The following is a 16967-nucleotide window of genomic DNA, read 5'->3' as shown; positions in this document are numbered from 1 at the left end:
TGGCAGTCAGTTGTGCTTTATTATTAAACAGGACAATTTATATAATGACATTCTCGAATCTTGCAATGCATGAAAGCATGTACTGATTCTATGGATAATTATATTTTCGTTCATGATCATTTCTAACTTTTGGCAATGCTTGGTTGCTAATTTTGAATTCCTTTCATTAGGTTTCCATTATATTATTCTTCTTTTGATCTTACACAGATGTTGCTATAAATACAACTAAGGTTTGTTGTATGTTTCTGATTCAATGTAATAAGATTGCGGATTGTTTTATGAATCTCTTCGATTGCCCTATTCATTTGTTTTGGAGAGTTTTCATATGATGAGGGATTTAGATGCAAATAATTTGATTTTCTTAGATCTTTTATTGATGAAAATGCATCCATAAGCTGAAACTATTCTTGGACTCGTATCCTACATTAGTATTCTTTCTCGTCAACTTGATTTTCTATTGTCAACTCGATAAGGTACTTTTCAAGATCCTTTAACAATACTATCAACACCTTTCTGTTGGATTGTTTCCAACTTCACCTGGTGCCAGAATGCCATCTAATCTTCTCATCCATTATCTATTCCATTACTCCTACAACAATTTATTTTTCTTAGACGCTATTTAACTTATCCTTCTTTATCTCACATATTAAGCTTTCTGTAACAGTCATCTGTACCATAATCGAATCTTCTCTTAACTACAATATCACTTCCATAATCACTCCTAATCCACCAATTATAACTCCAAGAAGTGATTTCCAAAAATTCAATTTCATCTTCTGAAAGAAGATCATCCAACCCACATCTATAGCCTTATCCTTTAAAAAACAGGCATTATCCATATTATTGGTACTAGAGGATGAAAGATGACAGATAACGGCGTAAAAAGTTATCTAGATCAATCCAGATGCTTTCAAGCTCGATTTGGTGGGCAGGGTAGTCGCGTGGGTCGTTGGTGGCGCTGGAGTCGTGCTTACGAGGCCAGAAGCTCGCATTTCGAGCGACTGACGGAGCTGTCGGTTTGAGGGCGGGCGTGTAATAATGTCCGCGAGCGCGGCTCGGTACTTAATCAAGGGTTGCCACTCACGTAGTGTTTTGACATAACAGTGCGCGAAAAGCGCGTGATTAACATTATTTTTTATTGTTATTTATTGTTCAGTGAAGTGTTTTGAGGATTTTTTTAGCAATCGTTCTCAAGAACCAGGGTGAGCAATAGTTTTTACTACGATCGATCGTTGTTCTGGGTTCGCCTATTCTTCGCAGAATAGTCATTCACATCACGTTCCCCTGTAAAATACAGGATTTTTAATGAAAAGTAGTATTGTATTGATCAATTGGTGGTATTCTTTCTTTATGTTCTGAAAAAGGCATTGAGTCTACATATTTTAAAGAGGATTTAAAAAAATCTATAACAGTTTAAATATTTGGAAGAACTATAAGAGCAATAAGAATGATTGAATTGCTACAGTTTGTTATACTTTCATGATTCGTATTATAAAAAATTTGGTGGTTTGAGAATATTCAGTGTATCAACGTTTTACAAACCAATGACAACTAGTTTTTCATTGTTTACAACCTTTTTATGCGATATTCGACTGACATAATGGGATACCTTATTAATTAATGTCTAATTATTATAATTTTATGGATAAAGCATTAGAGATTGATAGATGATTAAATTGGTAGCAGTTACATCAGCTGTTGTAATGAAACTCACAGTTAAGAGTTCTCATAATTATTGAGCCAGATGTTGCAATTATTCATTCCTTATAAACGGGCCTAATTATTCTTATTTATGTTGGGAAGAAAATAGTTTTTGGAATTTAATTGTTAAGGATGCTTTTATTTCGAAGTTGTTGGCGAATACATTAGAATGATATAAAACTTTGTGAGTGGAAGAAATCGATTGTTCTCAACGATCAAATATAAAAATAAAATTGGATTTGCAAATACGACAAAGTAAAATTTTAAAACATTCCAAAACAGTAATCACAAATTACAAGCGTTATAAATAATGTGGATGATATATGTAAGTGTTAAATATTTTATTTAATGATTATTCAAATTAAACTGTTTAAGTTGTAATAAAAAAATATTCTATATTTGAATAATTTTGCACCGAAGATTTTAAAGTTAAACATTTTGATATTGAAAGCGTTCTACTTATATATGGAGAAGCTTCCAAATTTTAACCCTTAAAATTGAAACAAAATAATTTAAACTTTAAAGAGTTTCGAAATGATCAGTTTTATATTTTAAAGCACTTAAAAATAAAGGAAATTGGGAATTACAAAAAGAGATAAGAGCGTATAGTTGAAGAATTTCAAAATTCGTTAAATATTACACTAAGTTCCAAATGTAATTTTAAAAATAATTATCTTGTTTGAGCATTCTAAATTATGTAAGTAAATTTTTCTTAGGGCTTTAAAATTGCAAAATTACAAAATTGAGCAATTTTTGTACTTAGAAATTTAAAAAAGTGAAGGATTTTAAACATTTGAACGATTTCGAAAAATATAGATGAGTAAAAAATTGTACAGATTGATAGTTGTTCATTTTATGAAAACTTTATAAATTATACAAATTTTCAAATTTAAAGTGGTTGAGTTTTAAATGTTTTAAATTTCAAATATACATATTAAATTGTGAATAATTTTAATTTTTAACTATCAAATTATTATTGGAATATGGTTATTCTAGAGATTAAAAATGATAAACTTGGAAAATTGTTAAATTTCTGACCTGCAGAAGTAATTTGAAAAATATTGTCTTGTTTGTAGGGAATGTCAGTCATGAGGTATACGAATTGACTCTTCTCGTCATTGATTAAATTATTTGACAAATTTCTACTGTATTGTGTTTTTTTGTATCTAATTACCCACATAATGCTACAAACGATTCGTTTTTAGACCAGTGTTAAAACAAGGACATATTTAGTGAACCAGATTTAATAGAAGGTTTCAACGAATTTTAATTTTTCACTAAATTTCCCTTTATTTCATTGTTATAGGATGCCCATTGCAAACAGAAAATTAATGTATCAAGTTGAAAAATTTTTGATAATGAATGATAATTAAGATTCTGAATTTCTGTATCACAAAAGATGTTTAAAATTTTTTAAATTTTTGCACGAATTTTGGCATTTAAAAATTCCAGCAAATTTTTACAGTAAATTTCAATTTGGCAAAGTTCACCATACCAACAAATATTTTGGTTTAGCAAATTATGTTTAAAAGCAATTGTAATTACTAAAAATGGAAAATCGAAAGATTCGTGTCGAAATATGTTAATGAGCGGATGTTGCTGCAACTGTTGCCATTTCTATAGAATACGTTCAGTAGTATTTTCGGTGTTATTTTTCTCTAAAATTCGATGCGCTCTTTATGAAACATTCAACATATTCTTTTTGCTTGAGTATAAACATATATTATATGTCTGTACAAATTAGAGAAAAATATATTTTTGAGAGTATGATAACTATTAGGTCCACAAATTAATTCGGTGCTTCAACTTTGATGTCTTATAACTCTTGTACAAACTTGAACTATATTTCCGACCTAAATAGTTTGAAAGAGCGAAGCTTAAACCTCGAAACACAATCTAATTGATGGCGGTCCTGTGGACTTACCCTTAAAACTCATTAGTGAATAAAATAGCGTCCGACAAGAAGCATTTGAGATGAAGTACTCGCTAAATACTATTTAACTAATTCAACTAGTACACTCAATTTTGACTAAAAAATTAGTTACTTTCAAGGTTTTGACTAATGAGTTAGTCAACGGGCCACTGTTTGTACCTTGCCAATTGAATTAGTAAAAAAATGACTAATTTGTATTAGTAATTTTTTAGAACTACCAATTCATTAGTGAATTTCTGAACATTACAACTATCAAGTCCTTAAAGCAGAAAAAGAAAAGATTATTGTGTTACTCAAACAGACTTTCAAGAATAGACGAGAGAGTGGATGTCAAAGAAGACACTGGCTATCACGGAAATTAACAAGAAGTACCAAGAAGTACCCCGGACTTTTTGATTAAAACGGAGAAATAGTGAGTTTATAATAAATTTATATGAGAAGCTCGCTTCAGTTTTTTATATTGCAACAGGATATTACAGTGGTTAACCAGTTTAATTTGAGGGAAAATAGAGGATTTTTGCTTTTTAAAAGGGGCCTCTAGTTTGTACTTTTATTGTTTAATTAATAGTTATTTTATTCACTGCGATAAGTGCCAGATATTAAAAATAAATTTCATCGTGGAATTTAAAAAACGATTTGAAGTGATGTCTTGGAAATAAACATTTGCGTTACGGGCATGCGCGTCTCTCCGAAAGCGTCTCATTTTTGACTAATCATTTAGTAAATTTTGACTAACCAATGCGTATATTTTTGGCTAACGAATTAGTACTTTCGCCACCGTCCACCATGGAAACCGATGGCGCGCCATGTTTAGAGTTTGACTAATTGAATTGGTTGGACGAAAGTAACCAATTCAATTAGTTATTTTTGACCAATTATCAGATACTGAGTTCTTGCTTCTACAATTAATCAAATTTGTCCCATTCTTACCCAATGTTCGTTGTCGGATACCATTGTATTCACTAATGATTTTTAAGGTAAAGTCCGCAGGGCCGCCGCCTATTATATTATATTTAAAAGCTTAACATTCGCCCTTTGAAACTACCTTAGGACGTGAAAAATTCAAGATTGGACGATAGTTACAAAACATCAAAGTAAAGGCACCGAATTAATTTGTAGACCTAATATTTGGGGGTTTAAACTATCAGCAAACAGAAATGCGAAATGATTCAAAATCTATTAGGGAAATTCTACCTGGTCCACTGAAGTTTTTACCATATTTGGTCTATTTAATGCAATTTGAATTATTTTTAACTTGCAGTGTTACTGAGAACAGAGCTTTAGGGCGCTGGCTAAAATAATATTAATAAAGTTGCGTTATTCAGACGAAATAAAAACTCAAATGGACCACACAAATGTGTTCGTATATATTTGAAACCATTATCCAAACCTTCCGCATAATTGATTCATTTTTCTAATCACTATAAAGCCACTGGATATAATAATATCTAATTGGTAACGTGAGAAACTATCACATACCCTTAAAATTATTTATTCTTTGTATTAGTTACTCAATGAAAGCTTATTATTATTTTTAAAACTGAAACGACTTTTGTATTTGGAATTAATCGATCGAATTGAAACTATTCCTTGAAATTTCGTCCTGCAAATAAATTCTAGTCTTCGACTATTTCTGCTTCTTGATTCTTGTCTTTATTAAATATTTATCGAGTACCAAATGCAGGGAAAATTTACCCCTTGTCAATTGAATTATTTATTATCTGTTACGGCTTCAGTGAGTTTGATACGTTTCAAATTCAATTTTTTTTTACATTTTTAAATAACCGAATTGATAGAATTTTAACGTGTTTGGAAATAGCTGGAATTCAACATTAAAATTCTTCCAGGCTGAAAAACTTTAAATCCAAAATTTATTTAAATTTTGAAAAGTAGAAGATTATTAAAATTTGGAAAAAAATTGAATTTGAAAGTAGAAATACAATTTAAAAAACTTAGATTTGGAAACCTTCTCTACTTATGTTTGAATTTTAATTAAAAGTAGATTTCGGTTTATTTTATTTTGTGTGATTATTTCTCTTTTATTTCAGAACAAAATTTTAGAGTACAAATATTTGCATTTTTTAGAATAATGTTTTTAACAACTCATATTCATAAAAGCTGGTTACAGAGCTTCAATTATGCAACTGTAATAGTTTCAATCTAATCTATTTTTCTCATTCCACTTCAATTCTGAATCGATCAGGAAAGAAAGTTAATCGAATTAAACGTACATTTATATTTATTGTCCTCGATTCAAACGCGTCATAAAACAATATGATCGATATCTATGAACTATTTTAACAAAATAGATGCAAATATGCATTTATTTTGAATCATGAGGATTAAGTTTTCAATTTAAAAATAAATTGATTTGAACATTCCAAGCTTAAAATTGTACAACTTTAAACACTTCAAAATCAGTTGTAATTTTGAATTGTTTCAAGTTGTAATTTTCCAATTCTCAACTGTTTCAAAATTGAAATATTGGAAATGATTTTTAATGTCTCACAATGAAAAATTCAAATTATCTAAGTTTGAAACCTTAAAATTATTTTGGTGTCTAATTATCTAATTGAAATTGTTCAATGCTTGCATATGCGGCAGTCAGACTGTGTATCAGGCTGTCACGTGACCAATGCTTTTAAACAAATTTACTTGACATTCTAATACAATGTCCTTTAAATGTTTCATTCTGGAACCTAAAAAATTCCAGTTTAACATTAAATGTATTCTGCATTTTCTTTTTAATAAGTCTAATGTTTGTATAATCATTCAGTATTGTTTTTTTTCTTTTCCTATGTATTTTCCTACGTTGAACCATATTTTCTGCCTTTAATACCCTACTTAATGTGAAATTTCATGATCAGAAGTGGATTCATCAAAGAATTTCCTTTGACAGTTTTTCCCTTGAATTTACGTTCCAACTCCAAGGCTTTTGCTCTCTTATTCCTTTTTTCAAATTCACCCAATTTACTCAACTTTACTCTGCAAACATGATTTGATGCTGAATTAATGCAAAAAACGGTTTCTTTTGATTGAAAATATGTGTTTCTTTTTAAGTTAATTGAAAATCTTTTTCAAACAAAGAAATATTTTTTTAATCAATAGAAGTGGAAGTTGATAAAGGTTTTTGGTTGATAAAGATTTAAACCAATCTATTTTACATTAATAATATAACAATGTTAATTATTAATTTTCCTTTTAATACATTATTTACCGAAATATATAACTAAGGCCTATTCGTAAAACATAAAAAACGCACGTCCAAGAGTCCGTTAAAAAACTTCGTCACGTTATTTTTAACACTTTTACCACCCTTCCCCTTCTTAGTCACTCACAGAAAGCTTAAAGCCCCCCGGACCGTCTCACAAATAAGACCGCACATCCCGCCTTTTAAGTATAATTTGTTTCTTCAATTTATTTTAATAAACGCCTAAAATAAAATACAAAACATACAAACATAATAATTTAATAGACTTCGCAGCCCAATATAATAACTTTTTAATTTGACCATTAAAAATTATATCGGATAAAAATACACAAAAGTAAGATTTACGATCAATATACCACAAAATACTTGATCCTCTTTTAGAGTGTGATTTTTTGGGCACGCCGAAAGGGATTGAGGGGTCAAAATCAAGAATCAATGCGTACATCCAATTTTCGGGAATTGATTTTAAGAAGTCTATGTAATTTTTAACAAAATAGCTGAATTTTTGAACGAAAATACGACTTTAAGAAAATATTGGAATCTTTAGCAAACACAAATTCATTTTCAACTAAACCATTTAATTTACAACTAAATTATTGAATTTTCAAGTTAAAGGGACGAATTTCCAACGAAATAGGTAAATTTGTTACCAAGTAGTTGAAATCTTAAACAAAAAATATTAAACTTCCGCCCAGAACTGTTGCATTTGCAACCAAATAGTTGAATTTTCTATAAAGAAACGAATGCTTAACAAATCAGTTAATTTTTCGACCAAAAATGTTGAGTTTTTCACAAAATAGTAGATATTTTAACCAATGAAATTAATTTTCAACCAAAAATGATGAATTCTTAACAATGCATTGTTACCAAAGAAGTTTAGATTTGAAAAAGTAATTAAATTTTCAATTAAAATAGATTAATGCTCAAAGAAAATTATAATAGTGAAAAAAGATTTTACTTTTAAATCAAAGAGAAGAATTATGAACAAAAAATGTAATAGCTGATATTTTAAACAAAAAAGATTGCAATTTTAATTCAAAAACAGTTGAGTTTGACCCAGAAAGATAAATTTTCAGCAAAATAGATGAATCCTTGAACGAAAAAGATTAATTTTTAAACCCAGCTGCAATTTTTATCGTAAAGGATACACTTTTTACCCAAAGAGATAAATTATCAACCAAGATTTTTCATTCAAGGCAGAAAGAAAATTTTTAGCCAAATTGTTGAATTTTCAAATTGCAAAGGTGGATAAAAAAGTTGAATTTACCACCTGGAATTATGAATTTTTAATTGAAAATTTCATTTCCAAATACATAGCTTTATCTTCAATCAAAATAATAGGATTTTCAACCCAAACAAATTTCAACCAAAAGAATTTTCTTCAAAGAGTTGGATTTTTAAGTCAAAGAGATGCATTTTCTATAATAAAGTTGAATTTTGAACCCTAAAATATGATTTTTTTTTACCAAAAAAGGTAATTTTCAGATAAATAGTTGAATTCTCTAAGAAAATAATAAGATTTTTAACCCAAAAAGAAGAGTTTTCAGCCAAAAGAATTTTCAACCAAAGAGTTGGATTTTTAAGTCAAAAAGATGAAAATTCTATAAAACAGTTTATTTTTAAACACAAAAAAATGAATTTTCAACAAAATTGCTTATCCTGCGTAATGCGAAAGAGTAGAATATAAGTATTAGTTAAGTTAGACTAAGGATGGAATTGTAAATATATGTACAGGGAGCGGTGGCCCTCAAACCCGTAAAAGGGAGAGATTAAATACATACATACATTAAAAAAAAATCGGTTACAAATTTAAAAAAATTAACCTTTAACGAAAAATGGTTAAATTTTTCTGTTGCATTATATTAATTCAGTTCACAAGGTCCGCATTTAAGCGAAAAACGAAAAACAGGAAGTTTCCTGAAAACAAGATAAAAAAAGGAATTCTTCAGAAATGGACAAAGAGGGCAATGGGTGGAAGAGTGAAGTAAGCAAATAGATGCCTTATTTCTAAAATAAAATCACTAATTTTCATTTATTCAAGCATTTGAGAAAAAATGTATTCACATTTATATTTGCATTGCCCCCCCTCTACAGTATGACGTAGTTTTAATACGGCCACTAATATACATTCCAGTTTTATTTTACCCTGTTTAGATCATTTTTTAAATAAAAAAGATATTTTTTACATTTTAATTACATAACCTGTAAATTTGTAAATTTAATTACTTTGATAACTTAGTGAAATAAATTAGAATTGGAATTTTCAATATATTTCATGATTAAAAGACACACGAAGTTAATTAAAATTAAAGTTGAAAGCATTTCGTTCTATAGATATGGTTTCCAAATTATAATCTTTTATATCATATATAATAATTATATCTCTGTGCTATTATTTAATTTAAAGAGTTAAAAATCAATTGTTTTTTGACATTCCTCTTCAATTTAACATTTAAACTCAAACTCAGATCCCAGCATTGAAAAAGTGTCTAGATTTTAAAGTTTCAAAGCTAAAAAATTTAAATTATCATTTTGTGGAAATGGCTGAAACCAACCATTTTTTCATTTTGGGTATTATTACACTCTTAAAAAAATGATGGATTTTAGTTTATTTCTGTGGCGATCATTGATTAAACGATCAGAAATCTTTTTGGGTTGGAAAACGTTTTTTTGATATTTATTATCATAAACATTTCTTGATTTCGCTATTTTTATTTATTTGCAAGTACTGTCAAAGCTAATATATAAACATTTAAATTGAAATAAATACGTCAAAAAAATCTTCGATTGAGACATCCAAATAAGAATGACATATATAGCAAAGTTAATTTAATTAATTTCTAATTTTAAACCCAACTTGAAATACAAGTAATATTTACTTTCAACAATTCCATAACATTTTCTTTTTCCTTACTTTCATTTAACACAAAAAATACGATAATTTAAACGCCTTATAATTAGTAGCATGGATGATCTCACCTCTCTTGGACTACTGGGTCTAACAATCACTTTTTGGTATCAGATAAAACACTCATTTCGGGACCATTACATTAAATATATTTTGAAGTTCAAACAATTATATTTTTATAATATTCAGACACGCGGTCGAATTCTTTTAAAACATTCCTGTCATTACATAGGATTTTAAAGCTTCTTTATTGAAAATCTACTCACAATAATCACAAATTGAAACATTCGGCTTAAGCCACAAAAGATTATTTTATGATATTATAAAAATGGGTCGTCAAAGATTATTTAATATTTTTGGAATTCCCCTATTTAGTAAGCAATCCAAATTTTCACTCGCAGCGATTATTTACCCTATAATATACAAAATGAGTTTATTGCAAAAAAAAAATTAAGACAAAAACATGCGACAAGCGAATTGAAATAGGAGATTCAATCTGATAGACATAAATCCAGAAAAATCTTACTTTCTTATTATTAAATTTATCAAACTTTCTTTTTTTAGTTTTTGAATTAAATTTTTCTTATTTAAAAAATTGGGAAGTAACAAATTTGCATCGAAATCAAAATATATTAATGTATGTATTCTAAATAATTTTTGGTTGTTTTACTTTTATTAAAACGAAAGTTTCCGAACTTTCATAGAATTCTTTAGTATAATATTTTGTTGTGTATTCACTACACGTGCAGTTGCGGGAATTTCCTTAATCCGAATGAGCTGGAAATGTGTCGGTGTAAGGAAAATTCCGTAATATCAGATATAATTGTCAATTTTTCGTCATTTTAATGAAAAACAAGTTTGAATTTAATTGTAATTGTTTCAAAATTGGAAAAAATAAAATTGATACATTTGTTTATTTCAGGCTGAGGTTTATTTTTTTTTTTCAAAATGATAATAAACAGTTGAAAGATCATAAAAAAGTCGGTCGAAAACATATTAAGTAAAATTTTGCTTTATGGGAAAGGAAAGAAGTTATATACGTTTGAAGAAGAGCCTTCCCATCAAAAGTCTAACACTCGTACCCCTCCCCCTACTTCACCAAATATTTGTTGAAAAAAAAGTTGTACTAAATGTTATCGGATAGAACGTCAATCAGCTAATCGGATGACTTCGTTTTTGGGGGTGAAACCTCTTGAGAAATGGTGCCGCATATATGAACATTTAATTTTAAATAAAAAAAAAGAATATTGCGATGTAGACATTCAAATAAGAATGGCTACTAGCAAAATGAATTGAATTAATTTTTTAGTTTGACTATAGTTCGAAATACAAATAATATTTGGTTTGGATCCTTCCATAACTTTTTATTTACCTCACTTTTATGTAACACCAAATATGTATTTCAAATTGAAATTTTAAGCTTTATAATTATAACATTTATTATTCTTTTTGACTGAAAGTTGTTTCAAAACTCGAAATCTAAAATTAGTAGGTTTTTTTATTTTAGACCGAGGACATTTGTAAGGTTGCCGTACTCGATTTTGCAAAATGATTGGGGGAGCTGCGAAGGGGTTACATGGTTGAGGGTGGTAGATACTTCTTTTATTTGATAGAATACTTTTTCTTAACAAAAATTTACTCATCAATGTATTTCTTTCTTTTTTATTGCAGAGGGGTATTTGAAGAAAGACTTCGATAAAGTGGATTGTTAGAAAGAAAGAAAAGATGTCGTCGGTGAAGGTGGCGGTGCGGGTTCGTCCCTTCAATAACCGAGAAATATGCCGCGATGCACAATGTATTATCGAGATGAATGGAAACACCACCTGTGAGTAAAAAATTTCTATTTAAATTCTATAATTCCCGATGTGTAAAAAATACCTTATACTATACTATTTGAAGTATTTTTCAAGGTACTTTTTATGTCTTTTGTACGTTAGGTTTTATATTTCTGAAATATAAATTTTTACTTGATTTATTATTCAAGTCTCAAAACCAGTATATTTGATTAAATACAGTGCAATATAAAATAATTGTTTTACAACGTTTTTTCTGCCTCTAATGTATGTTAGATTGAGAGAAAAATACTGCAGGAATATATAAAGTTGTGACGCTTTTACACTACGATCTTCCTGCGTCAGAATGTTATTTTTTTTCTCGTAGCGTACTTAGTGATCCACGCAGGAGGTTAATGAGACTTTGATGTAAATTCATGTAAAAGAGGGGCAAACACTGAAATATTTAGAACTTCATTTTTTTTTTTAGTTAAAATTTCTTTAAAGGTGATATATTTTTCACAATAAATATGAATACAATCATGTACACAGAATTTAGTAATTTTTAAAAATAAAAAACAATAGCTAGATAGGTATTTTTAATAAAAAGTTTTTTAGTTTCGATTTGTCAAAGCAATTGTTCTCTAAAATACAGAAATATTATGTTTTGAGAAAATGATTTTCCTTACATTGGAAAAGAGTAGGAAGAAATAAATAACTTGCATGCTCCATCTTGGGTTGAGATCGATAGTCCGCATCCGTGACTCACCAGTTCTTTTTATTACTACACCCTCTGCCTTGTCTTTCGTTCACCAACAAATCCTAATAAAACCCACGCCTGCGATAGTAAAAGCAAGCTTCTATTTCCTATACATATATTATTTTTATATTAAAAAGATGTTCTTTTACGATTTTTCAAAATGAAATATCTTATTTTATAGACACTTCCGTCGGATACCTGTTTTCGTTATTTTATTTTTAATTCCGAAAAATTATTCATTATTTTTTTCAATTTAAAGTGTTTTGCTTCAGCAGGTCAAAGGGCAAGAAATTACAATTATAAATTATAACCGAAAAGGTTATCAATTTTATTAGATATGAATTAAAAGTAATCTAAAATTTGAATCAATTTAGATTTAAAACACCTAGTTAGAAGTCGTGCATAAATTCCATAAAGTCTTTTGGCTGGGGGGGGGGGGGGCTTGACCAAGAACATTTTTTATACAATTACATCTCTTTTTTTAGAAATGTAATTTTTTTGTTTTTTATAAATGCAACTTTATGGTTGAAAATTATTTTTTGATTAGAAATAAAAATCTTTTCTTCGTTAAAATATCAATTCTTTCCTTTTTTACTGAGAATTTATCTTTTATGGTTAAAAATTCAACGACTCGTTTGAAACTTGAACTATTTTGTTAATTCGAAACAATAAGTTCATAAGTTCATAAGTTATATTTGACTTTTTGACATTTTTAGTTGAATCTTCTACTATTTGTTTCAGATTTGTTTTCTCTTTTGGTTTCGGTTGAAAAAATATTTTTTTTATTTAAAATTTACATTTTCAAGTTTAAAATTCCACTGTTTGTAGAAAATTTGTATTTTCGACTCGAAAATGCAACAATTTGGTAGTAACTCAATTACTTGATTGAAAATTAATCTATTTTGTTAAAAAGTTATTGTCTTAGTTTCACATTCATAATTTGTATAAAAAAAATCATTTCTTTGGTTGATATTTTAACTATTTTGTTAATAATTCATTTTTTCATTGTTAAAAATTTATTTTTTAACTGAAAAGTTAACTATTCAATTTTTGGCACAAGGTTGATCTTTTTTAGTTGAAAATTCGACTTTTTTGTAGAAAAATAATTCCCTTATTTAAAAATTTCACTAATTGAGTGAAAATGAACGTATTTTGTTAAAAATTTGAATCTTTTGGTAGAAACTTAATCCTCTTTTTTGAAAATTTTACTAATTGTTCGAAAATTTATGCATTTAGTTGAAAATCAGTCTTTTTTGGTACAAAACCAATTTTTTTGGTTAAAAATGAAACTATTTGGTTCAAGATTCGTCTTTTTTTCCTTAAAGATTCAAGGAGTTTATTAAAAATTTATATTTTTTCGTTAAATTCCACTCATTGTTTGAAAGTTGAACTACTTTATTAAAAATTAATTTTTTTGGATAAAGATTTATAAGTTCAGTTGAAAATTCATCTCTTATTTAAAAATTGAAATACCTTGTTGAAAACTCGGTTTGTCATTTTTTAAAATAAAAATATAAACTTTTTGGTTAATAATTTAATTGCTTGGTTGCAAATTTATCTGTTGTGTAGTAATCTCCTATTCTTTTGGCTTACAAGTTGAAAATTGTTGATGAAATTTGTTTCTTTATTAACTAAAAAATTTTTTTATTTAAAAATTTGACTCTTGAACTATTAGAGTACCATATTATATTTGAGTTTTTTGTCTAATTTGTTTACCTCCACGAATCAACTATATCCGGTTTCATTAAATTGATTCTAATGTGTTATGAAACTTAACTAAGATTTTCATTTAACGAAGTTGCGTAATGAATTCAATATTGCGAAAAACTTCCTCATTATTAAAATCAGCCTTCAAGCTTGAAAGCCCAGATAATACTTCCACAGCTCCTCTGACGCTGTAAGCTCTGGATTTAAATAATATCGGCTTAAATCACAATGAATTCTTTCATTTAGAGGGATTCATTCTTCAAATTTTATTCATTAGTCAACCCAACATTTTCAGAAATAAAATTTAACGAAGCATTTCAACAAAATAATATGGATTGATAAGGGCAAAAATTCATCTATTTTGTATGAAAATATTAAGAAAAAATAGTTTGAAAAGAGTTACTGTATGCAAAGTAAACCTAAATTAATCACTACAGGCAATTAGGTTTTATAAATAAATTGTTTCAAAAAGTGTGATAGAAAGTTTGGTAGATAGATCTATTTTCTTTAAAGGATTGTAAATTTTCTTCGATTTAGTTCATTATACAGACTGTTTCGGTCAATTTAGCTTTCCAATATCCGTCAAAGCGGTACTCAGGTAAGGAAATAAGGGCGAAGATTCAATTGAAGTAAAAGCAATTATTATTTCGTGACCCTTGTGTGTGATTCGATTACACCAATTTCTAACTCTAGAATCGTGTTATTAATCAAATTGAGTTTTACTGGTACCTATTATTAATTCTATAAATATTTAATTCTGTAAGTCGGTTTCATTCTGTAATTAAGTTTCGATTTGAATTTATTGAGCCACTTATATCTGACTTCGTGGATCAATGCGAATAATTAAAAAGTTAGTTACTCGTATTAATCCACTATGTCTAATGGTTTGTTAAAGTATAAATTTGTCAAATTTGCATATATAATCCTTTAAATTTAATTGAAAATCTAATTTTCTAAAAATTATATTTATATCAAATATATCTACAACAAAAATATCAAATTATTTTTCCCTGTTTAATGATTGCAAGGCAGCGCTTTCTATTATCACTTCGAAGTTTAAAAATATAAAAATAAAACTATAAATGTGGCCCTTCAAAAAATGATTGAAAAATCAAGGCTATTGTATTCTAGAAGTTAGAAGTGAAAATTATTAATGCATTTAGAAGCCTTTAATTCTTGCCAATTTACATAAATATAAGTCAAATTATTCGATTTTTCCTAACTTTTAACGATTATTTTTTTTATTAAATGTTTATTAAATAAATTAACTTAACTTCGTAAATTTGTACTTGGAGTTCGAAAAACAAAAAAATCAGATTGGATTTTAAATATAAAAAGTAATTTGAATTGAAATTGGAATTGGAAAATAATAATTTGAAAAGACACGAATCATTTTCGAAAATAAATTTAAATTAAAGTTTAACAGGTTTTTTAAAAATAATTCTTCTTCTTTCATAATATTTTCTTTCTTTCAAATATAACCTATTTTTGAGAAAATATTTTTATGACAATCAACGTTCTAAATTTCAAGAAAAATTTGAATTAATCAACTTCTTTTCATATTGTTCATTCATAAAGATTTTTCATTTGACCTTTATTTTACCAAAATATGTACACAGTTTTCCGATATTAATTTAAAAAATGAAATATGCTTATTAAAGTTATAAAAGATTGTACTGAAAAATGTACTGTATACATTAAAATTGTTATTTTAGATGAAATGTGGGCATGAAAAGGGCCCTTTTGGCTGGTTATAGTTTGGGGGATATTTGTGATTTTCAATATTAGAATCAAAATTATTATTTTGGGCTTTGAGTAATTGTCTGGTTGAAAGTAAGCCCTCGAGAAATGATTAAAAGATTTGAATCTAAATTTTGAATACAAAATTTTAAATAAATTTTATTTGAAATAATTATCAATTTCAGTCGTATGAAATTATGAATTACTGCCATTTGTTATAAAAAAAGTCTTTATTTTTTACGTCCTTTGTTATAGTTTATTCTGGCCTAATTCCTAATTAAAACCAAAGATTTGATCCGCATTTTTTCTGAAAACTGTGAATTACAAAAAAAATCTGAAAAATCTGGAAAGTTCATTCTGCCAGGAAACATATCTCGCGACCTCCGGTGACTCATCGCGTTCAGGATCGATTTCTCATTTGACCCCGGCGCCTGTCTGCTTTTTAGTGAGCCTGAAAACCAGCATTTTTACTCTCAGCTCTTTTTAGAGTTTCCTTTTTATTCTTTATGTGAACTAAAACTAAAGGATATGTTGAAGTGTGTAAAAAAACGTATTCAAAGTTGTATAAATCAATATTAGATTCATATTCATTGCCCTGAACCTTTCCCAATAAACTGCTCTTTCGTGCGTTGAAAGTTGCGAAGGCTTTGCTGCTTGCGTGTCTGAATGCATCTAGCTTACATACACAATTATAAAAAATAGCATATAGATTTTATTTTACATAGCAAGAGAGAAAAATGTATAGCGAGAAAATGTGTTATATTGTGTATATGCTGTACACGTTCGCTCAAAAAGTTTTAAAGAATTTAAAAAGTGTTTGAAAGGGTTTGGAATACTTTACGGCATTTAAAAAGATTGCAAGAAATTTTCAAGACATTTAACCAATTTTCTTGGAATTTTCAGTGATTTGAACGATTTAAAGAGTTTTAAACCAATTTTTATGGCCCTTTAAAGAATTTCTTAGAATTTTGCAATATAGAAAAGGAGGGGGGGGGGGCAGCGCCAACCAGTAAACAATAAATTATTTTTTTATTTATTTTATTATTTCGAGTTCTACATTATTGTATATCATATTTCTATAAATATTAATCTCATGAAAAAACAATGATTTGGGAATTTCATTATTTCTAACATGCTGTATTTCGTCGGCTTTGCCCCTCACCTGAGGGCAAAGCCATCTGCAGCTTTTTATGAAAATCAAAACATTTAAAGAGAAGAAAATATGATGGTTTGCT

The 16967-nt window shown here is 27.9% G+C and overlaps 1 protein-coding gene across 10 annotated transcripts in view; it reads left to right on the top strand.

Moving 5' to 3' along the window:
• The first annotated feature begins 1033 nt into the window (after window positions 1–1033).
• LOC117181427 (kinesin-like protein unc-104) overlaps window positions 1034–16967 on the top strand; it is an 81832-nt gene continuing 65898 nt past the window's right edge. For 8 of the 10 annotated variants that reach the window (XM_033374075.1, XM_033374066.1, XM_033374069.1 and 5 more), the window contains exons 1-2: window positions 1034–1202; window positions 11425–11578. In XM_033374075.1, the coding sequence (XP_033229966.1) occupies window positions 11479–11578 (100 nt within the window). In that variant the 5' untranslated portion in view covers window positions 1034–1202; window positions 11425–11478. Of the gene's footprint in view, window positions 1203–11424; window positions 11579–16967 lie in introns of those variants that run through there. The other 2 variants (XM_033374074.1, XM_033374070.1) reach the window with 1 other exon arrangement.

This window comes from Belonocnema kinseyi, chromosome 10 (genome assembly GCF_010883055.1).
Source record: "Belonocnema kinseyi isolate 2016_QV_RU_SX_M_011 chromosome 10, B_treatae_v1, whole genome shotgun sequence".
Classification (NCBI taxonomy): Eukaryota; Metazoa; Arthropoda; class Insecta; order Hymenoptera; family Cynipidae; genus Belonocnema; species Belonocnema kinseyi.
Note: the sequence above shows the minus strand (reverse complement) of the source record. Positions and strands in the feature narration are given on the sequence as shown.